Source organism: Oryza glaberrima, chromosome 7 (assembly GCF_000147395.1).
Source record: "Oryza glaberrima chromosome 7, OglaRS2, whole genome shotgun sequence".
NCBI classification, from domain to species: domain Eukaryota; kingdom Viridiplantae; phylum Streptophyta; class Magnoliopsida; order Poales; family Poaceae; genus Oryza; species Oryza glaberrima.
Window position 1 is genome coordinate 873,329 of NC_068332.1, and position 23,446 is coordinate 896,774.

At 40.4% G+C, this 23,446-nt stretch overlaps 4 protein-coding genes across 4 annotated transcripts; all 4 read left to right on the forward strand.

The window, feature by feature from the left end:
- Window positions 1-2,336: 2,336 nt before the first annotated feature.
- Window positions 2,337-6,051, forward strand: LOC127778663 (peroxidase 50-like). The gene is made up of 3 exons (XM_052305285.1): window positions 2,337-3,112; window positions 3,503-3,668; window positions 5,173-6,051. The coding sequence occupies exons 1-3, from the start codon at window positions 2,681-2,683 to the stop codon at window positions 5,565-5,567; spliced, it is 993 nt and encodes a 330-aa protein (XP_052161245.1). The 5' UTR covers window positions 2,337-2,680; the 3' UTR covers window positions 5,568-6,051.
- A 271-nt stretch (window positions 6,052-6,322) lies between these two features.
- On the forward strand, window positions 6,323-8,911 carry LOC127780472 (receptor-like protein EIX1; the record flags this gene model as incomplete). Its single annotated transcript, XM_052307386.1, has 1 exon — window positions 6,323-8,911. A coding segment is annotated over one exon (2,229 nt), but the record flags the coding sequence as incomplete, so codon positions are not given.
- A 4,581-nt stretch (window positions 8,912-13,492) lies between these two features.
- LOC127779934 (uncharacterized) lies at window positions 13,493-14,453 on the forward strand. The gene is made up of 2 exons (XM_052306868.1): window positions 13,493-13,821; window positions 13,934-14,453. Exons 1-2 carry the CDS (start codon window positions 13,734-13,736, stop codon window positions 14,128-14,130), a joined length of 285 nt encoding a protein of 94 aa, XP_052162828.1. The 5' UTR covers window positions 13,493-13,733; the 3' UTR covers window positions 14,131-14,453.
- A 5,203-nt stretch (window positions 14,454-19,656) lies between these two features.
- Window positions 19,657-23,018, forward strand: LOC127778825 (QWRF motif-containing protein 2-like). Its single transcript, XM_052305459.1, has 6 exons — window positions 19,657-20,994; window positions 21,233-21,352; window positions 21,973-22,089; window positions 22,174-22,263; window positions 22,429-22,536; window positions 22,614-23,018. Exons 1-6 carry the CDS (start codon window positions 19,963-19,965, stop codon window positions 22,701-22,703), a joined length of 1,557 nt encoding a protein of 518 aa, XP_052161419.1. The 5' UTR covers window positions 19,657-19,962; the 3' UTR covers window positions 22,704-23,018.
- The last annotated feature ends 428 nt before the right edge of the window (window positions 23,019-23,446 follow it).

Below are 23,446 nucleotides of genomic sequence, written 5' to 3' on the forward strand. Positions count from 1 at the left end.
CCGGACCCCTCCTCCAACCCTCGCCGGCGGCGAATCATCGGAATCGAAGGGGAAGAGGGGCTAGAGGGGAGAGATTTTGGAGAGGTTTATGTAGAGAGGAAGGGGAACGAGAGGAGGCGAAGGGACGAGAAGTGACGGTGGATTCATACATGAGAACAATATATCTCCTGTGTGTGGGCTGTGGCCTCCATCTCCTTGCACGTGTACTGTTAGGGGCTGCTTCATTTTGCACGTGTACTCATGCGTGAAGCTATTCTGTACTCGTGTTGTAGTGTGTGTGCACGTGCCTACATAATAGAGAAAAAATAGTTACTAGGCCATTTACAAGAAAATATGATAACTATATAGTTTATTAATTATCCAATAAAATTATGTCTTATATATAGGTTGCAAATTTACATAATTAAGCATTATATCAAATAATTAGTGAATGAATGATCGAACACTATTATTACAGTTTATATATATGGAACACACAAGAGAGTCATAATTATGAAAGAGTTTGTTACAATATTGTTCTTCATGTTATTGCTTTCTTAGAAAAAACGAAAACAAAATCATATGCAAAAATGGGAAATCATAAGTGTAGAATTAATTGCTTTTAGGTGTTTCCAGAAGCCACCTCCAAATAGTATCGACAAAGATAGGCATATCATCTCGGCCACATCTCGTTTCCGTCCAGCTATCTCTAGGCAAGCCACTAGTTGTGTCATGTGGCCGTTTTTTGGGTGAGCACCATTAGCTAGAGGCATCAAAAGATAATACTAGTAGTATATACTTTTAGCAGTGGAGTCCTAATGTCCTATCCATGGAGTGCAAACAAGCTAGCCATAAAAGCTAGTGCATGCTTCCCTTGAGACCACCTCCACCTTGGTCTAATTATTGCTAATTACTCTTTTTTTACACATTCTTTAGGGCAGTCCTAACCCTCTATCTAGAATAGTGTCTATGGCATTAACTATATTGCCATGTAGGACTTTTAACTTATGTGACACTATATTAATTAAGAGAGAGTGAAGAGAGGAAGAAACTGGGTCTCATGCAAGACAGCTTCAACACGAGAACCTATGTACTGGACACTATCAAGTTTTGCATTGGGAGAGAATAGTGTCTTTATAATAGATGAACAATAAATATGATTGATAGAGAAGAGAGATGATATATTTATTAATGGCCCACTTTAAGAAACCATGGGTTGTAGATTGTAGTTTCTATTGTGATGTCTTATTGATATGGCACCATAGACACTGTTTATGGACACTATGGGTTGGGACTGCCGTTAATAGCACACTTTCACATTGGTCTAATTATTGCTAATTACTCCTTTTTAACACGTTCTTTAATAACACACTTTGACTATGTTTTTAATAAATATGAAATTAGCATCAAATGAAAATATATCAAAATCTAAAATTACTGATATAACATGTATAATACATGGTATAGATATAGCTAGTACGTATGGTCATTAGTCAAGGGTTATCGAGTTTGATTTTGATAAAAAAGCATGTACCCTATAATTTGGGACGGAAAGAGTAACTAACATAAATATCCTCATGCACTGCATCATGATTCAGCCTGCATGGCTCACTTGTGACGTGCATCATACTCCCTCGTCTCTAAATATTTAATTTGACACTATTGATTTTTTAAGCTCATATTTAACCATTCGTCTTATTAAAAACTTTTATAAAATATGTAAAATTATATATATATATATATAAAAGTTTATTTAACAATAAATCAAATGATAGGAAAAAAATAAATAATTACTTAATTTTTTTAATAAGACGAACAGTTAAACATGTTTAAAAAAAATCAATGACGTTAAATATTTAGGGACGGGGAGTATATGCCAAGTACTACCTCTGTTTTTTAGATATCATAATCAACTTTTGAACATATATTTAATCATTCTTTTTATTCAAAATAATTACCTTTTATCAATAAACATGACTTGTAAATTTTTCATATTTCCACAAATTATTATGTACTATATAAGATGAATGACCAAGCGTTTACGTATATCTAAAAATTAACAACATCGTCTAACTATCAAACATCGACGTGAGTATAATCTAGCTAGCCCTTTTCTTTGGATTAACATTTTTGCCGATCAAGCTATCATTGGGCACATTAATTCACAAACGATATACGTATATCCACGCAACGAAAGATTTGTTGGTGCAGTTAGTTGTGCATACCCGTCTCGTTCAGTTTCATATCAACCTCACGTCATGCCCGGATCGGATCGATGATCACAACACCTACATATACACCACTCTGCCCTTTACGCCCGGGGACCATGCATCATATCGACAACGACGACGACGTGGCCTCCATCTGCACCGTCGGTTGCCTCATCCAACGGCCAAGATTAAACCACGTCACCTGCATATGCCCTTCTTCCTCGCCGGCCACACACAGTTCATCCAACCACTTGGCACCAATGCACGATCGATCGATTTATACAAATCCACCACCACCACCATCGCCGCCGTTATCCACTTCATCACCGGCCACTCTGCCTAGAGCATTATCATCGATCGTCGTCTACCTAGCTAGCTTCACTTGTGCTCCACTGCAACCAGTACACCACATTAACTTAATTCACACCTAGCTTAGCTCACTATATAGCTTAGCTTCGCTTAAGCTTAAGCTGATCTCGGAGAAGACGTACATGATGGTGGTGGTGATGAGGCGGCGGATGGCGGCGGCGGCGATGCTGGTGCTGGTCGCTATGGCGGGCGGCGCCACCGTGTGCGCGGCGCAGCTCCGGCGGAACTACTACGCCGGCGTGTGCCCCAACGTGGAGTCCATCGTCCGCGGCGCCGTGGCGAGGAAGGTCCAGGAGACGTTCGCCACCGTCGGCGCCACCGTGCGGCTCTTCTTCCACGACTGCTTCGTCGACGGCTGCGACGCGTCGGTGGTGGTCGCGTCGGCGGGGAACAACACGGCGGAGAAGGACCACCCCAACAACCTCTCCCTCGCCGGCGACGGCTTCGACACCGTCATCAAGGCCAAGGCCGCCGTCGACGCCGTGCCGGGATGCCGCGACCGCGTCTCCTGCGCCGACATCCTCGCCATGGCCACCAGAGACGCCATCGCGCTGGTACGTGTACTCCCAGTTTGACTTTGGTCAAAGTTAAAACAACTCTGAGTTTGACTAATTTTATAGAAAAGAATAGTAGTAGTATTTTTAACTCGAGACAAATATATTATGAAATTTTATTTAATTACAGATTTAATGAAACTATACTAGTGTTGTAAATATTACTACTTTTTTCTATAGAATTAGTCAAACTTAAAATAGATTAAAATTAAAACGTCTTATAACCTGAAACAGGAGACACACCACGTCACCATCAAGATTTATCATCATATATGTCGCATGATTAACCAAAGTTCTAATTAATTTTGCTGAGAGATGTGTGTGTGTGTTTGCATGGGTACATATGCAAAGAAAGCGAATGTTCATCTGATCGGAATCAATGGTGTGCAGGCCGGAGGACCGTCGTACGCGGTGGAGCTTGGGCGGCTGGACGGGCTGAGATCGACGGCGAGCAGCGTCAACGGGAGGCTGCCGCCGCCGACGTTCAACCTCGACCAGCTCACGGCGCTCTTCGCCGCCAACGGCCTCTCTCAGGCCGACATGATCGCCCTCTCCGGTCAGCCACACTAGTCTTCATCACTTACCGCAATTAATTACTCCCTCCTTCCCTAAATGTTTGACGCCGTTGATATTTTTAAACATGTTTGACCGTTTGTCTTATTCAAAAACTTCTGTGAAATATGTAAAACTATATGTATACATAAAAGTATATTTAACAATAAATCAAATGATAGAAAAAGAATTAATAATTACTTAAATTTTTTAAATAAGACGAACGGTCAAACATTTTTAAAAAAGTCAACGGCGTCAAACATTTTGGGATGGAGGGAGTAGTTATGAACAGCTCCCATCAATTAAACTTAATCAAAATCTTTCGACGATGGTTTTTCAATTTTTCTCATTCCTCTCGAGGGATGATCATTGAAAAAATTAAGAAAATATATAGGTTTATGAGTTATATACTGACAAACATGCAAGGTTAAATTCAAAAATAAATTAAACTGAATCTAGTATTATGTATCTATTTTTTTTATCTTAGAAATAAAATATGTTTGTGGAGTGAATAACTTATGTTAATCTATCTTATTTTTTTTATAAAAAAAACTATGTATTTAGGTGACATATACCCTAAAAAAATGAAAACACTTTCTCAAAATAATTATATCAATTCTTTCTGGTCTTCCAAGTGAAGGCAACTATATTGATAATATATCAGTACATATCTACTCAGTGACTCTGAGAAATAGCCACTACCAATTACTGATTGCTTGTGCTTTAATGATTAGGCAACCAATTAATTGCAAAAGCAACTTGTTCATGTGTACTAAGTATTATCTCCTACTTAAGCATAGTTACTACATCTCCCATGCATGCATATTGCTAGCTTTTGTTGCATCTGAGAGAGAGATAAAGGCAACCAGATCTCTGTAGCTAAGTAAATATTCCCTGGCTTGCACACAATCCAACTCCTACCAACCATGCTTGCCTGTGGTTGGAACCATCTGCTACAACTGTACAAACAACCGTACAAATCCTTCCATCCATCGAGATCACTCGATCCCAAGCCCATCTCTGGAAAACAGCCCAACATGAAGAGACAAAACTATGTGCTTGCCCATGAGCTGGTTTTTTTTATAGCAACATGCCCTGTCACGACATTCCGATTTGGACCTACTCCCTCCATCCTTTAAAAAAAGGCAATCTAAAAGAGGACGTGTCATCTGTCCAGATTCGTTAAATTAGGAGGAATCATATCTCCTCTTCCTATCCTAGGTTGTCCTTTTTTTTTTACGAAGGGAGTAGGTAGAATCGATCTGAGCCACTCAGCTGTCACATATCTTTACTTACTGTCACTAAAATAAAAAATAAAAAACCGAGATGTCACTTCACCGATTTTCACTAGCCAATATGGTGGACGCTTCGTCCGCTTGCAAAAATAGATTCTACCCCAGTACAAATCCGCTTTGTAGTAGTGTGGTGTTACTCACTGCTACTTCAAAAACCTACTGTATTTTTTTGTATGTATACATTTGACCTCATTGTCATGTTAAACTGTGCAGCGGGGCACACGGTGGGGTTCGCACACTGCAACACATTCGCGGGCCGGATCCGTGGGTCGTCGGTGGATCCAACGATGAGCCCAAGATACGCGGCCCAGCTACAGAGGTCGTGCCCGCCCAACGTGGACCCGCGGATCGCCGTGACCATGGACCCGGTGACGCCGCGGGCCTTCGACAACCAGTACTTCAAGAACCTGCAGAACGGGATGGGCCTTCTGGGCTCTGACCAGGTGCTGTACTCGGACCCACGGTCCAGGCCCATCGTGGATTCTTGGGCCCAGAGCAGCGCCGCCTTCAACCAGGCCTTCGTCACGGCTATGACCAAGTTGGGCCGGGTTGGGGTCAAGACCGGGTCGCAAGGCAACATTCGTCGCAATTGTGCAGTGCTCAATTAATTATTAACTGATGATCATCTACATGGTTGTTCTTACACTGAGCTTAATTAATCCAGTTTTCAAATTATTGCTTTCTTTTGCACAAATGTAAAGGGAAAACATAAGCAAAATTCAAGCCATATATAGATGCATGTAAACTACAATCAAAATGGTTGGTCATAAAGTTCTTTAATGCTATGATACCTCGGTGTAGTGATGAACATCATCTCCACTTGGTGGTCGAAGCTAAGTGGCCACTGGCCAACATATATGAATGGCGTGTATTTCTTTTTTCAGCTAGAAAGTGAAACATCACATCGTTGCCAATGTTGCCACGTACCAAGGTCATATGGTTGTACGTGAAAGTGTCATTGATCAGATGGCACTAAAACAAGCGGGACGTGATCTTTATGCATACATTTTATATTGATGTATTTCCTCCTACATGCGTCTTTATTTAATAAATAGAATTAAGATCACTGGTGACATTTTTTTTGGGAGTAAATGATTTTTTTTATACTTTTCACCTTCCCCTTTTTCATTGAATATGGCATTTTTATGTGCTAGTAGAACTTTATTAACTGATAATCAGTCCGTGATCAAATTGCACGGGACATTATTATATATTTGTTATTGTGAATATTAAAATTTTAATCACATGTTAATTAAATGTGTGGGTTAATTGTTGTTATCAATTTTAGTCTAAAAGGATGCTCATGTTAATTATAATTTGCTAAACAATATAGTAAACTTCATAATTTACCGCTACTATATAAAATGCAAACCAGTCACTTGTGCATCTCAATCTCACAAAACTTGAGATGCTTGATCTATCCTACAATGGGTTGGTTGGAAAATTTCCACAACAACTAGGAAGCATGACATCTCTCCAAGTCCTTGATGTTTCATACAACAATCTGAACAAGGACTTAGTGATGGCAGGAGAGCTGAACAATCTATGCAGTTTGGAAATACTAGATCTCACCAACAAGGAGATAACTGGAGATATGACAATGTTGATTGACGGTTTGTCGTCACAGTGTGCTGCAAGGAAAAAATTACTGGAGTTGCATTTGAGTTACAACAATTTCACTGGAGCCTTGCCAAATTCGATACGAAGATTCACGAGCTTGCGCATGCTTGACATCTCCTCTAACAACCTTATTGGAAGTATACCACCAGGGATTGGAGACTTGACGTCTTTAGTTAGCCTTGATCTCTCTTATAATGATATTTCTGGACATCTACCAACAGAGGTTATGCATTTGTTAAGCTTAGCCAGCCTTGACCTCTCCAGCAATCGCCTAAGTGGAAGCATACCTGCTGAGATTGGTGTGCTTACTAATCTGACTTCTTTGGTCCTACGCAATAACACTTTCAGTGGTGTTATCAGGGAAGAACACTTTGCAGGTCTGATAAGCTTGAAGAACATAGACCTGTCTTCCAATTATTTGAAGTTTTCAATGGATTCAGATTGGCTTCCACCCTTCAGGCTGGAGTCTGCATGGCTTGCATCTTGTCAAATTGGGCCTCTGTTTCCATCTTGGCTTCAGTGGCAGCACAAAATCATCGAATTTGATATTTCAAGCACAGGTCTAATGGGCAAGATTCCTGATTGGTTTTGGTCAACATTTTCCCAGGCCACATATCTGGACATGTCGCAAAATCAAATAAGTGGTAGCTTACCAGCGCATCTAGGTGACATGGCTTTTGAACAACTTTACCTCAGTTCAAACCAATTCACTGGACCAATACCTCCTTTTCCAAGAAAAATCAATGTGTTAGACATCTCCAACAATTCATTCTCAGGAACACTGCCGCCACATCTTGAAGCTCCAGAGCTTCAAACATTACTCATGTATTCAAACCGAATTGGTGGCAACATTCCGCAATCTATTTGCGAATTGCAACTGTTGGGAGATATAGATTTGTCAGGCAACCTTCTGGTGGGTGAAATCCCACAATGTTCTGAGATCAGCTACAATTTTCTCCTGCTAAGCAACAATACGTTATCAGGAAAATTCCCGGCTTTTTTGCAGAACTGCACAGGCCTGCAGTTTTTGGATCTTGCATGGAATAAGTTCTTTGGGAGCTTACCTGCGTGGATAGGAGACTTTAGAGATTTACAAATTCTACGACTAAGTCATAATACATTTTCTGGGAGCATTCCAGCTGGAATTACAAATCTTTTGTCTCTCCAGTACTTGGACCTATCAGATAACAACATATCTGGTGCTATACCATGGCATCTATCTAACCTTACAGGCATGACAATGAAAGGCTTCCAGCCTTTTTCTGGTGCTAGTATGAGTTCTGGTTTGGTCACAGTCGAAGTAAGTGGTCAATTCGGAGAAATATTATTAATATCTACAAAAGGGAAACAACTTCCATATGGCGGGGGACTTCAATATTTTGTGGGCATTGATTTATCAACAAACTCATTGACAGGTGAAATTCCACCAAATATCACTTCTCTTGATGCATTAATAAATTTAAATTTATCTTCAAACCAGTTGAGTGGAGAAATTCCCAACAAGATTGGTACCCTGCAGTCATTGGAATCTCTTGACCTCTCTAAGAACAAACTTTCTGGTGGAATCCCATCGAGCTTATCAAGTTTGGCATTCCTAAGCTACTTGAATTTGTCCTACAACAATTTATCTGGAATGATACCCTCAGGCCGCCAACTTGACACCCTCAGTGCAAATGATCCATCACTAATGTATATTGGAAATGAAGGACTTTGTGGACCTCCTCTTCAAAAGAACTGTTCAAGAAATTATACATTCATCCACAGCAGCAAGCAAGAATTCAAACCGATGACATTTTATTTTGGTTTCGGTATAGGACTTGTGGTAGGGATCTGGGTGGTATTTTGTGTCCTGCTGTTCAACAAGATATGGAGGATTGCTTATTTCCGGCTCTTTGACAAGCTGTATGATAGAGTTTACGAATTCTTGGTTGTAAGTTGGTCAAGCTTGGCAAGAGAAGCAGCTGAAGAATAAGTAAATGGTACTTTGAAGGCGGCAACGTCCAATGCCTTGGCAAAAGAACACAACGGGCATAGTTGTGTATTAACCTAGGTGAGAGGAAGATCTCAACAAGATACTAGTACGTGTTTAGCCGTGAGTGTTGTTTGTTCATCTAAATAAGGAGGAAGATGTTGTCTAATTCTGCTTATACATATTCCCTTTATATGCAATCATGAGGTTCTTTCATGGCATACATAATTCCATCATGTTTTCCTGCTTACTGTTGAGCATTTTGTGCTAGGTTATAAGATACTGGTAGACGATCATGCAAAATTTCCATGGTATGCTCTTTTAGCTAATAATAATAAAAAATTAATAAATGACGATAAACAAAGTAGTTAGCCTAACAGAGGGCACTCGCTGAAATCACTTCAACAATACTATGAATAAAGGAAGAATTCGGCAACACATAGCTTGTGAATGTGCATATAGTGCAGTTTGTGCAAACAGGTGGGTGCCAATGCCAAGTGACCAGTTTTTGGATCCCAGACATTTTATGAGCATACGTAACATACCTGTGTCCATACCGTGCGCTGCCCGCGGCGCGGTGGCCTGGGCATTTCGCCGAGCAGTTGGCGTGCGGCCGCGCGTTGTCCCACTCTCTCTCTCTCTCCATGTACTTACAGTGCAGGGCGGCACCCGAATGAGAAAAGAGGAGGCTTTATCGATCGCGGGACACGCACGCAAGCTGTTGGCGGCGGCGGCGGTGCCGGCGTTCTGCACCGGCGTAATTGGAGCCCGTCGCCGCCGGCGGAGGACCGGAGGTACGGCCATGGTCAGGGGCAGCGGAGGTGAGGAGTTAGCAGTCATCGCCCTGGTTGGGTTGGGTTTTGGGGCTTGGGCCGGATGGTCCTTGGGCTCAAGAGGGGAAGGGAGTTGAGCCCAAATTACTTGGGTGGGCCTGTGCTGTGTAAGCAGTAACTGGGCTTTGAGCCCAAGAGAGAAGGCATTGCAAGATTGGAAAATAGGGGGAAAATTCAGTGTTCGTGTTGGTGACTGCGATCGATTGATAACTGACTAAACTGAGACGATAATTTCAGTGTAAAAACTGCAAATTCAGTGAACTGAGAGAAGACTGTTTTTGTCGTTTTATTATGCAACAAGAACGCAATCTAACGACGACCAAAGTAAAATAAAATAAAATCAACGCGCTTTTGTTGTGAGCTGTCAAGCTCAAGTGGCTAGGCGTGCAGAGCAAACAGCCTCTGCGATCTGCATGGTCAGAAGACCAAAACTGAATACTACTCCCTCCATTTCACAATGTAAATCATTGTAGCATTTCTCACATTTATATTGGTGTTAATGAATCTAGATAATGAGAAATGCTAGAATGACTTATATTATGAAATGGAGGATGTAAAACATAAGAAACGACCCGTATTGTTGCAGGAAAAGATCATTTGGTATGCTGCACAAATGGAATGAATAAATCAAGTACTAATGGTCCCATTATGCTAATAAACTAAAATTTTAATTTCAAAACCTAATTTTGAAGTTGATTTTGTATTTTTTTTAATTGTAGTTTATTTTACAACATTTACTTTTGTATCACTAAGGATAAGTATATAAAAGTTTTACTTATAACTTCTTTTTTCTAATAAGCGGTATGAATAAGCAGAGGATAAACGAAACGATGGGGGTCCTTAGTCCAAGAGAAGCAAATATAGTTGAGTGCACATTTAGGCTTATGTTTCTTTCATGCCACAAAAGTAAAGTTTTATATCCTAACATGACATCCATACACCATCATCAGAATTCAGAAAGGAACCCAAAACAACAAAAGGAATGCCAATCTCCATTCTCTGATAGTTGCATTTGCGCATGCACTGCTTTTCTATTCTTTGGATGATAATCTGAAAAAAAAAAAATCTCCTTTTGTTGTTTCTCTTTTTTTTTTTGTTCTAGTGGCCACCCCAACAATTGCAAGCTTTGGTTGGGCAAAAGATGAAGATCGTCATCAATAATCTACACCGAATCTGAAAGAGGAGCCACTCGTTTGCTCCAAGTGTCAATCTCTAAGCAGGCCCCCCAAAACTGGCCTAATTTGCTTTTCATTGGCACTTAAAGTGCCAAGATTAGTGGATCATAAGAGCTCTTGGAACTTTCTTATTTGTATATATATGGTGAAAAAGTTCAGGCTTCAGAATTCAGAGTGGGGTGTGAGTGTGTCAGTGTAATCATCCATTGGCCCATCAAAGAGCCTAATTTAGAGAGCTGGATGTGATGATCCAGTGACTTAGTATTGGAGCATCACACACATTGAGTAAACTTTCTGTAGTAAACTTAAATGCAAAAAGAAGATTGAAAATTGACACAGCTAACTCTGAAAATTTCAGTTTCAGACTTTCAGTGTGGGTGTGAGTGACTGAAATATTTTTCAGGCGATGAATGAGATCAGGTCTAGCTAATGAAGCACGACTGTTTCTCAAGCCAACACAAATAGAAACACAACTTAATCTCGTGTTATCCTTCAAATTAAATAAAAAAATTTAACTTGATTATGCTTTCCTTCCTTTCCTCTGAGATGGATCCAACTGTGTAACCTGGTGATGTCAATGCCAATCAAACCATGTCGCAGTGCATGCACGTATGTATCAGATTAGCAACAGACAAAACTAAAGTTGGCATATTGGTACATTCTCTTTTGCAAAATAAATAATAAAAAATAACTTGGCTTGTACACACTGGTGACTGCGACCCTGAAAGAGAAAGAGATGTGATGGCCAAATCGAATTCCACTAATTAACGGTGCACACGCACTCACGCCTGAAAATTCATTCCATTCCAAGAAATTGGAATAGAGAATTGTTCTTGTCTGACAAAGCTGCAACTGCAATTGGGCGTCTCAGGATTCTGACTGTTACGTCTGAACCTTCATGTCCTGTTAGTTTCCGCATCAATTCCTGAACGAATGAATGACAGTGCTATCCACAACTCTGTAAATTGCAGTTACTACCAAGTAAATGTCTGAACTCTGAATTTACAGTTACATATAAAGGCTGGTATGCTGATTGCTGAAAATATCAGATGACCATATTTTTGCAGTTATATGAACATGATTATGGATGGAGAAAAATGAGCATGTGTTACACGAAAGGAAAGAGGAAAAGACCATGTAGTAGTATTTCATTTGAGCACATGTTGCCCAAGTTCTCCGTGTATGGTCATGCAGATTGTGATCAATCATCAAGATTTTGGCCCACAATAATGCTCTTGCAAGATGACAAGGAAGATCATCAACCAATCTAATTTAATATAGGAATCATTACAAGGGAAGAAATGGAAATGTGAAATGTGCTGCCTCGTGTTAGGAGCTCAGGAATAGATAAGCTTAATCAGGCACTAATCCTGCTGCTAAGGCGGCTGTTAGCTGAATATTTTAGCTGATTAATTAAAATGGCTCAATACTACTCACTGTTACTACTACTTCGTCAGATGTGTATGACAGCAGGAGACAGAAGAAGAGATGGACTGTTAATTCTAACACGGATTTGACACCAACTGATCATGAACAAGTTGGCAATTCTATATATGCAAGGGAAACCTGATGGTAACTTTTTTAGATGATGACCTGATGGTAACTGGTAAATATCTTATCATTTGGGCCAGGCCAATAGGATATTTATTTATTAATTTTGGTTTTCACCTCTAGGATGAATTAATTTGTGACAGTAATATATGCGAGAGCTACTGCTAAAAGATTTTACTCCAGCCGTCTCTTTTTTTTCAAGAAACATTTTTTATTCGGTATAAGAAAGTCGACGTCGCGTTGTGCTTTGTTTTTATTCTTTATATTAAGAGGTCCACATCGGGAGTGTTTATTTAATTTGGCATAACAACTGGGATTTGAGAGTTTAGACAGATACTTGTACGAACACAATTTTTATGTTTGTCACAAAAAACGACCTTTCAAATTATCTGGCTCCATCACCCATTTTTCCATCGTCCATGTCTATTTCGCATTTCGAACATTGCTAAATGTATAATTTCAGAGTAGTGTTCTATTTTAAGCCACTGCCTATTAAGATTATAGAATACAAAACAAAATTGGTTTTGAATTTATGATTTCAAACAATTTTTTTCTGACAAAAATATATTTCCTTCTTGGTAGTGTTATTTTGGGAAGGTTGGGAACCCTTCTTCCTTGACACGTAAAGCAGAGCCGGAGATTATTGCATAATTAATTAAGTATTTGTTAAAAAGAACTTAAAATTGAATTAATATGATTTTTTTAAAAAAAACAACTTGCCAATAGAAAATATTTGAAGAAACAATATGCCGTTGAGAAGTCCAGAAAAGCTTACGCGGGAAGACGAGAGAATAGAAGTTGTGAGTATATTTTCTCATCCAATGAACAACAACGAAAAAACAAACTAAATAAAGAGCACCCCATATGGAAATCAAATAAAGATCAACTGCCCACCATGGGTTTTATTCCCATACTCAGTAAAGAGCTCCCATTTATAACTAATTATTAATTTTTTTTAGTGATAGACGACGTGCCTACCAGTAATGACTTCATGAATCTTAAAATACGTCCAGACATGTGTTCGTAAGGGTGGGTGTGTGTGCCGTGTGTATGACCATGTTTCAAAAAGAATTTCGAATCAAGGGTGAGAAAATTGTTATGGTATCAGGTGGAAAATATGTAGTAAAAAAAAAACCTAAAAAACACCATCATATTAAAAAAAAATATAGACGTCCGAGATTTGTCCACGTCACACTTAATAAAATTTTTACTCCAGTAAAACTTTTACTCTGATTAAATCTGGGAATAAAAAATTTAGTCAGGATAACGTGAACAAATCTCTTCGATCCGACGGTGTAGTTTTCAAGTTGGCACTAAATATTTTCGCCGGTATGAGTGCACAAATAACCCTGGCCCTCGGAGGTGACCGTGCGCGGCGGGAAGGAAGTGAAGGCGCGAGGTAGAAGACGACGCGACGTCGACGGATCGAGACCTCCTTCCATCCACGTGCGCGCTCCTCTTCCTCCGCCGCGTCCACATCCTCTCCCACCCCCACTTCGCCTATAAATCAAGCTAAGCTTCACGAGCTCCAAGAGAGAAAGAGAACGAGAGACGAGAGACATCGCCGGCGAAAGGAGAGGAGAGCAGAGAGTGGAGTGCAATCGAAGCTACGTACGGCCGACGATCATGTCGTGCCTGCTTGGCCGGGCGGCGGTGCCGGTGAAGCGTGTCTGGCTCGGCCTCTCCGCCCGCCTCGGCCTCCGGCGAACCACCGGTAAGTAGTTAGTCAAAGTCCACCGCCGCCGCCGTGCTTCTTGGATTGATTTGGTCGCCGCCGCCGTCGCCGACGACGACGAGACTGATCGGTATCGTGTGCGTGATTGCAGGCCTGGGGAAGCTGCGGAATGAGGTGCGGACGTGCGAGTACAGCGACGTGCACGTCATGTGGGAGATGCTCAGCTCCATGGACGCCGCCGCGCCGCCGCGCCACGCCACCGCCGCCGCCGCCGGCAGGAAGAGGCGTCGCCCCGCCGCCACCGCCGCGTGGAGCCGCCTTGTCTCCTGCTGCTGCTGCGCCTTCTGAGAAATGTTCATCCGATTCAGAGTCGAAAGGAGCCCTTTGATTCCTTTTGCCTTCTTGGATTATTACATTCGAGAGGCAGCCTTCAAAACGGAGGAATTTGGATGAATTTCATGGAAAATCAGTTCAATTCACTTGGAAAAAGGATAAAAATTCTCGTGTTCAAAACGGGGTCGAATTAGGTAGTAGAGCAAAGATGTGCTATTTGCGTTTGCGTGTATGTATTCATGAGTTGTATGTACACATAAGCTGCTCTGCTTCTGATTCATGTACATTACTATTAGGATTATGCTCAATGTACAAAACCAATTTTGTTCCTATCCTAATTTTGGTCGTGTATTGTTCTCTCTGTGTTTCTCCAAATTACAAGGGATGATTACAAGCAAATTACTTCTTTTTTGAAGAATAGAAAATTGGGAAAATAATATATTAATTCGACGTCTGATTTGGACGAATTTTATTATTTATATCTCTGATAACGCAGGATAAGAGAGATGTGCAAACTGGCAGGCTTGCTAACAACCACCGTTATTTGATATTCATGGAATACTCTAGAGCACATACATTTTGGTTTTTCTTAATTTGTAGAAAATTCATCAACGTCACATCACACATTCAAATATACTGGTAGTTGAATGCCGACCATACAGAATTCAACAGGGAAGAAGGCAAGATAGAGACACACGATAATCTGTGTATACTTGGTTTGTGTTTGTAATATTCTCATGATTTTTAGTCCTGTACAGTGATCTGATTCTGATTATCAGAGTTGATCAATTTGACGTGTGATCACTGATAACCTGCAGCTCTGACAAACACACACAGAAATACTAGTACACCCAGATTGTTTAAGGTGTTAATTTTGCAGTTTATATACTATGATTATTTGCACTAGAGAACAGCACATCTGCCAAACATCAAATACGACCAAATTGCATGCCGACACAAAACGAACATATTAAGCAAACAGAAAAAAAATAAAGGAATATCAGCCTACATATAACAGAGTACCAGACAGACAGCAAAACAGAGAAACAAAACGAGTGTGATGCTATCTTTGATGTGATCATCTGTGTTAAATACTACAATGCATTAATGTCAACGGGAACGAATATAATCACATACTAGCATGAAAAAGACGGCATGAAAACCAGACTGCATGGATGATATTTTCTGTATTAATTGAGGTTAACATTAAGAGATTAGGAGAAGCATGGAGAAGCAATTCTGAACTGATGGTTTCAGTTACAAGTTTGATGCGTGTGTTACGGAGAGGCGCCGTGTGCCGTAGGCAGCGAGGCAGGCATTCATGTGACTGATGGATCATTTCATAGATGATACCATTAGCCATTAGGATTAGGAACTCCTTTTGATTCCACCATGATCAATCTGTCAAGAAACAACACAAGTAATCCGTGCTTAAGAACCCTGAAATATCTTCTCTTTCTGGCAAAATTGCATAGACCACTCCAATTGTTACTCTAGTTTCGATATTTTACCTTATAACCCATTTTATTACAAAAGCACATCCATCTAAGGCTGCTAGGCTGAAATTGTTACCTCCGTACACATAAATAGTTGATTTGGTCCATCTATCTATCTATCTATCTATCTATCTATCTTCTATCTATCTATCTATCTATCTATCTATCTATCTATCTATTATATACTAAAAGTCCATTAAACTTCCTACAAACGCTCTTAAGCCGCCACGTGGCACTCCTACAAACGCTCCTAAGTCGCCACATGGCACAATCTAATCTCACCGTCGATTTTCACTTAAATTGGTGGACCCGTTATTATAGGCCATTAGATCAGATCTATTATTAAAAAATAATTACTATTGCATTGTTTATAACATACTAGCGCTGTCTGTATGTATGATTTTGTACGATACAAATACTACTGCTGTTCTTCCCGTATGTATACAAACGTATATGATTGTGAAAACAAACGATAAAATTTCCTAATCTTCGCTGGAAGAAAACAAATACACATGTATACATAAAAAAGACAGAGAATTTATATATGCATTCATAAAAATCAACGGTCTTTTTAAAATATGATTTTCTACAATATAAAGATAAAATATATTACTTCACAAATATCAATATGTTTAGTTAAATTAAGATCTATAATAAATATTTAATCAATGTTCCTTTAAACCATCTTCTAAATCAATCTATTATATACTAAAAGTATATTAAACTTTGTACAAACGCTTTTACATCGCTATGTGGCTCTCAAATAAATTAGAGAAATCATTGAAATCTTTTATATAGACCCGTTATTTTAAACATTAGATTAGAGCTCTTAAAATTCCCATGCCGCTAATCTCTATCCCGGAAAAAAAAACATAAAGTGCTTATGTCGTACGATCGTCTCCCTCCCCAAAAAAACAAAACTTAAATACCTACATTATATACGATCAAAAAAACAGTTAAAGCCAAAAAAAATAAAAAAGAAAACATGCACTAGAATGAGAAAGAAATACTAATAAGGAAAAATCATCAGTGCCGGCATTGATTTGTTGTCAACAGCCTTTAATCTACGATTTTATTAAAATAATACTACACAGTTAAATTTAATCATAAACTTATTGTAGTGATAAATATATCATGACAAATGACACAGCATGTAATAGCAAATGCGATAATAATGTTTCAAATAATTTCATATCATATTTTATGGTGTCAAATATCACAAATATAAAGCGTTAACTTGAATCTACATATGTAATAATTAAAATAACAAAACCTAGCATTTTTTTAAGTACATCTATTTAGGTTTATTTAATTTTGGAGAGATTGAGATTCTCAAAGTATTTGGAATTTTTTCAAAACTTTTCTTATTTGAGCTGTGAGAAATGATGAGAAACATTAAATTAAATTTTAGCAAGTGATAATAAAACAACATAATTTAGATGTGATTTTTAAGTGGATCTTTTTAAGTTTATTTTGGGTGAGATTGAGATTCTAAAAGTATCTGAAATTTTTCAAAACTTTTTTATTGCTCTTTGAGGAGTGAGAAGCATACATGATAGATAGTTTATTTGCTACAATACAACCCTTAATTCATAACAAGAATTATGTATTTTCTTTGCCAAGTAGTATTAGAAAAACATGAATAATCCAATAAAATACGCATAAAACTACTTATGTTATATTTTTTATAGTTGATAGAGATTCTAATATACCGGGTATAATTGATGGACAAATGTTATACACCACGTAACCCAACTGTAAGTGCACTCTAGCGAATTATTTAATGTAAATAAGTTTGTGAAAATAAGTACATTTCTTAGTATTAGTAAATGAGTCTCGTATTCTTAGTATTAGTAAATGAGTCTCGTATTCTTAGTATTAGTAAATGAGTCTCGTATGGTTGCTTACAACATATGGTGGAAACAAATTTAGCGCTAAAGTATAAATCTTTATCAAAATATAAATAATGATATGGTGTTTTGCATATTCTCATGGTGGTATGTCTCTTTAGCTATAGTTTTTATTAAGTAGTGTCAAATGATTAACCCCACTCATTTGAAATACATAATATTGTATGTATTCCATTAAAATTTGAGAAGTATTTATTACTAACTTCATATGAAAAAAATGCATTTTCATCACCTCCTCCTTTCTGTCCCTCTGTCCTTGAATGCAGGGTGCAGTACTTGCTATGCCATTGTAAATATTGTATGGGTATGTACATGGTTGAGTTAAGGTGGTGTCCGTGAAAGGCCACCATAGGCAGTGTAACTAAAGTGACATACTTACCATATAATTATTTGTGAGTGTACTGATAGTAAACTAAGTGTTAAAATTGTACTCTAGGATGGTTTTTAGGGGTATGGCTACATCGATGCGGAACCTATATGTTTCAAGGCATTACATACAAAAGCCTTCGTTCGCAGATACAGTCGACTTCATCCATTAGAGAGGCATTCATGTTTATTTTAAACAGAGTTATCGTATTATTCGGTAGATATGATATATTTAGACTATTTATATATAGATGCGAAAATAAGTGATAAACACCGGGTTATGCAGGTAGATGAATTTTTTAGTGTATTAATAATCTATTATTTGTTTTAGTGGTACTAATACAGTTTCATTTATTAAAAGTTGACCTAACTCTTAAAACAATGATAGTAAGTAGTGATGACAAACGACAAGTTTATATATGACCAGGACAAAGGTATTTTTATTTAAATCTAAGATACATTCTTATCACGTTAGAAGTATATTAAAATCTACCGTCTATTTTATGGTAAATATATTTCTTTTTTTTTCTTATTGTAGGGTAATCTAAATTCTCTTACAGTGTGTGTGTCTCTCTCTCTATATATGATTCCTTTTAACATTATTTTTTTAATAACAAATAAGATTCCTGTGCATATGTGTGAATTTCCTTTCCGATTTATATTTCACAAATGTTCTCCGGTTCATATCCTGTCGTTATAGCATTTCAAACACAAACTATAATACATGCCCGCGCGAATGCGCTGGCTACCTTCCTAGTTTCTTTAAATGTGGATTCACTACCGGTCACCACAGATGATCGCCTCCATGCTTACCTCTCTCATCGTTTACAGTTACCTTGCCACTTCAAACTAACCAGGGAACAAGCTCGAGTCAGACTCACCTCATAGCCACGTTGGATAAACCATGATAATGACCCGCTGTGAATCCACGTTGAAAGAAATGAGCCGAATTTAGTACTCACATGTGTTTGGTAGATGGGATTTTCCAACAAATCGGGACATAGGATGAAATCTTAAAACTAGAGTGGCGATTAGGGTGGTTTGCAATTTTGCATGAAGATTAAGGAATAGTATACCGTTGGACAATAGAGGACGGGATCACCTATACATTTGTCGACAAATTTTCTCCTAAAAATTTGACAGATATAATTATAGTACAATCGTTATGTAATTACACTGTAACTTGCATGTAACTTGTGTTTAACTTTCAAAAATCTCTCCGTAACATGCTATTTCGGTGAAACGGCGGTCGTGGGAACAAATCCTCTCGTATATGTGCACTCGGTGACGTTTTTCCTTCTTTACTTACACAAATCTTAAAACATATCTAACGGTTCAAAATTATGTGAAAGTTACATTTTAGTTACATGCAAGTTATAGTATAGTTACACTACGATCGTACAGTAATTACATATGTCAAATTTTTAGGAGAAAATTTTTCGACAGATATATAGCAAAATTGTTTCAATGGTATATATCGCCCTCTAGTATTTCAGTTTCTTTCAACAAGGCCTCCTAAAGTGTAAAATTTTAACAAGGCCCAATACAATGGTCGAACACGTCAGGCCCATTAAGCAAGAGGACTTGTAGTAGACTAGTAGTACATGATTTCCTTCTAGCAATAAATCAGAAAAGCATAGAATCCAAGATACTCCTATACCAGGAATGTACAAATAATCTCAGATCAAGAATGCAATCTAAAATATCACAGTACGAGATCATGTAAATAACAATCGATTGATCGAGTACCATATACTGTATACGCTGATCGTACGTAATCACGGCAAAATCGAATCAACCAAAAAAAGATACAAAAATTCAGTACCAAAATCTAACGCTCGCAAGTACGTACGGCACACACCACATGTTGGAGAATATGAACGTACACCCACAGATCACAACCCTGCACGTACTACAATTATTCATCGATCCATAATAAGTAGCAGCAGCATCAGCGATTGATTGATTCATCGATTGGTTGATGATGCAGTAGCTGCTACTGTTCTTGGTTTCGAATTTTTATCCATAAACCACTATCTTTGTTTTGTGTTCTTGGAATCAAGAATTCAAGATCAATGGTGGTCGATGGCGGCGCCGCCGTGGCGTCTCGGCCGAGCTCGTCGCGCCGCCGCGCCTCCGCCACGGCGAAGCCCAGGGCGGTCGTCGCCTCGCGCTACCTCCTCCCGTCCTCCAGGCCCGCTTCGCCGGCGGCGGCGACACGGCCGGCTGCCCCGAGGCGGCCGGCGACGATGGCGGCTGACGCCGCGGCGAGAGCCGTGTCGGTCGCGTTCCAGGACGCGAGCTACTGCTTGGATGGCGGCAAGGCCAGGCACGTGCCGCATGCGCCGTCGCCGGAGAAGAAGAGGGCCAGTTTCGCAGCTGGCGCGGCGGCGGCGCGGGCCAAGGTGTGCGACGCCCGGTGGCCGGCGGCGGGGGTGAACGCGGCGCCCTACGGTTTCCGCGGCGGCGTCGCCACGCGGTCCGTGGCGTTCGACGAGATGACGCCGCGGCGCGCGTCGGTGGACGTCCCGAATCCCCTCCGCGCCGCGCTGTCATCGGACGACACCGAGAGCGCGACGTCGTCCGCCGGGTCACCGGACGGCGACGCCGACGCCGACGCCAAGCTCGCCGCCAGAGCGCGTCCGTCTCCCAGGAGCATCATGGCCTCGCCCGCGCGGTTCTCGCGCGACGCCATGGGGAGCCGCTCGGAGCGCTTCGCGGACCACTCGACGCCGTTCATGTCGCGCACCCCGAGGTTCCTGGCCTCGCCGTCACCCAAGACGACGCCGACGGCGCCGCCGCCGCCGACAACGACGAAGAAGAAGTCGGTCAAGTCGCTGTTCAACGGGCTGCTCTCTTCGCCATTCACAAGACCGTCGCCTAAACAGCCACCTCCAACCAAGCCGGCGGCCATTTCGCCGGCGAGCCCGTCTCCGGCGAGGAGCTCGGCGACGGTGGCGGCGTCTGCCGTTCCAGGGAAGCTGCAAGCGCAGGGCAAAGCCGAGGAGGAGCACCAGCTGAGGCTGCTTCACAACCGCCATCTGCAATGGCGGCTCGCCAATGCGGTGGCCGGCGCCGCGATTTCTGCGCAGGAACTGAATGCAGATGTGAGTGTGATCTCTTCTCTGTTCTTGGACGAAATTCGCCATTTGGAAAATCACAAATTGAAGGACCAAATTGTAGGCAAATTTAGATATATGTATGATGGAAACTAGTCAGTTTAGTTTTGTTTGTCAAGATTCTGTCTTAGTTGCTGTCATCATGAATTAGTGCAGTATTTTGTGCACCTTAGCAGTAAACAACTGTTCATCTTTCTTGTTAATTTGTTCCAATTCTCCATGGCAGAAACAATTGTGTGGTGCATGGGTTAGTATCCTCGGGATGCGCAAATCGATTGCGCTTAAGAAGTTGGAGCTACAGCTACTGAGACAAAATTGTAAAGTCATGAATATTCTGAAGGGCCAAGTAAGAATTCTGCTCTTTTGGCAAATTTTTCACCCTCTGTTTTATGTTTCAGTGGAATTCATCAATTGTGATTCGTCATGTTTTTCTCTAAGAAAATGCATTTGTGAGATTTGAACACTATTGATAGCTCCTAGTTAGTCTCAGCAGTCTGCAGCACTAGAACACTTTTCTTTCAGGTAGTTACAGGACTGTGAGTAGTTGCTCCGTGCCATTTACATGCAGATTTACTTGCCTGTCCAAATGGTAAGCACATGGTTTGTGGTTAAGCCTAGTTGTAAAGCTGAAAATAATCATCTCTTATCACTTGATTTCAACAGTAGTTACACCTAATATATGGACTAATGAAGCTGTACACTTGTACTAGGCAGACTTGTTGAAAGGTCATGATTTGTCCCAGATCATTAGATAGATCAGCCATTATGAATGCTAACTCAAATGAAATTCTGATAATTTTTTTTTGAACGGAAAACAGCACAGTAGTGACTTTTCATTGAATAGAGCAGGAGAAAATACAATCCCTAAGGGTAAAGAAAAGAAACTTTGAGCTATACACTATACAATGTGTGGGACGAGTTCACGAAATGAAATTATGATAATTAAGCATTACACTGACTATACAGATGGCATATCTGGAAGAGTGGTCCTTACTGGAGAACAAGTATGCTAATTCGCTGTCAGGAACAGTGGAAGCTCTGAATGCTACCGTTCTGCGTCTTCCTGTCTCTGATGGAGCAGTGGTTTGAAACCTGACAAAACACTGATCCTGTTTCCTCAAGTTAGATTATATCTGATGTTTGGCATTGCAACCTTATACTTTGCAGGCAGATTTTCAGTCTGTCAAAAATGCTGTTGGCTCTGCAGTTGATGTCATGCAGACAATGAGAAACTCAATGAGTTATCTACTGCCTAAGGTGCCGTTCTCTCTGAATCATTCATGCGTTTCCTTTTTGCCTTGAATGTATAAATCACATCTGCATAATGACATTCAGATCTACATAAGTAACGATATGTACAGATGAGCACTGTAAATTACTATACGCCTTAGCTATCCTGAAGTCATCTGCTGCTTCCTGCAGCTAGCCCGGACAAATGTGTTGGTGTCTCAGCTGTCCAGAATTGCCAGTCAAGAACAGGTTCTAATGGCGCAGTGCAGAGAATTGCTGTCCACACTATCACTGATGCACGTAAGTAGGACATACAATACAGCTCGATCAGATTCAGGTTTGATGTCTGTAGGGAATCTGATTTCTTGCTGAAACAGGTGAAGCACAGTAGCTTACAAGGGCAAATGATTCAGATGAGCCACCCAAAGAGGGCGAAAGATGTTTCTAGTTCAGAGTATCCATACTGATGTTTAACCGAAGGATGTAGCTGAGCTTGGCTGACAGTTTGCTAGGTGCTTTCGGAGTTCTTGGGTTTGCGTAGGAAGATGACTGATGCACGTTACTGTAGGCTAACGTCCATGATAAGAGTTATTAATACATTAGTCCAAAGAAAAAAAAAAGATAAGACATTTGTGATTTGTCTCTATCTGATACAAGTTTTAACCATGGTTCTCTCTCGCTGCTACTCACAGAATTAAATGTTTTTTTTTAAACTTCAGCTACTTCATTAATTTATTACCCGAGAAGTGATCCTCTCTAGCGGGAGATCGTGAGACCCCCCTTTGTGAGTTCGGCCGGGGGATAAGGCGCGATGATCAAGAGCGTACCTCCGCTTCGAGTCTAGCTAGTGAGGTCGTTCGCAAGAGAATGAGAGACAAGGGATTATACAAGTTCGGGCCGCTAAGAAGCGTAACACCCTACTCATGTGTATGAGATTAAGCTTGTGCAGTTACAAGGGAGTTCTAACCCTAGGCTCAAGCTTCTCAAGTGGCGTCCGTCCTTTTGGTGGCCAAGGTCCTCCTTTTATAGTTCAAGAGGATACCACATGCACCACCTTACACAGTCCATCACTGGATGGGGGCCCACATGTCCTAGGTCAAACCACCGTCCATGCCTTCGACCGGAATTAAGGCGGCCATTCGCCCAGCGCCGTCCACCGACTGACACGGGGGACATCCCTGTCATTCCCTCTTAATTCCATGGAGATTTT

What these genes read in the sequence shown, in the direction of transcription:
- LOC127778663 (XM_052305285.1), top strand. Translation starts at nt 2,681, where the DNA reads ATGATGGTGGTGGTGATGAGGCGGCGGATGGCGGCGGCGGCGATGCTG. An exon ending in CCAGAGACGCCATCGCGCTG is followed by an intron (nt 3,113 to 3,502) that starts GTACGTGTACTC and finishes AATGGTGTGCAG; the next exon opens with GCCGGAGGACCGTCGTACGC. An exon ending in CGACATGATCGCCCTCTCCG is followed by an intron (nt 3,669 to 5,172) that starts GTCAGCCACACT and finishes TAAACTGTGCAG; the next exon opens with CGGGGCACACGGTGGGGTTC.
- LOC127779934 (XM_052306868.1), top strand. Translation starts at nt 13,734, where the DNA reads ATGTCGTGCCTGCTTGGCCGGGCGGCGGTGCCGGTGAAGCGTGTCTGG. An exon ending in CGGCCTCCGGCGAACCACCG is followed by an intron (nt 13,822 to 13,933) that starts GTAAGTAGTTAG and finishes GCGTGATTGCAG; the next exon opens with GCCTGGGGAAGCTGCGGAAT.
- LOC127778825 (XM_052305459.1), top strand. Translation starts at nt 19,963, where the DNA reads ATGGTGGTCGATGGCGGCGCCGCCGTGGCGTCTCGGCCGAGCTCGTCG. An exon ending in CTGTCTCTGATGGAGCAGTG is followed by an intron (nt 22,090 to 22,173) that starts GTTTGAAACCTG and finishes TATACTTTGCAG; the next exon opens with GCAGATTTTCAGTCTGTCAA. An exon ending in TGAGTTATCTACTGCCTAAG is followed by an intron (nt 22,264 to 22,428) that starts GTGCCGTTCTCT and finishes TGCTTCCTGCAG; the next exon opens with CTAGCCCGGACAAATGTGTT.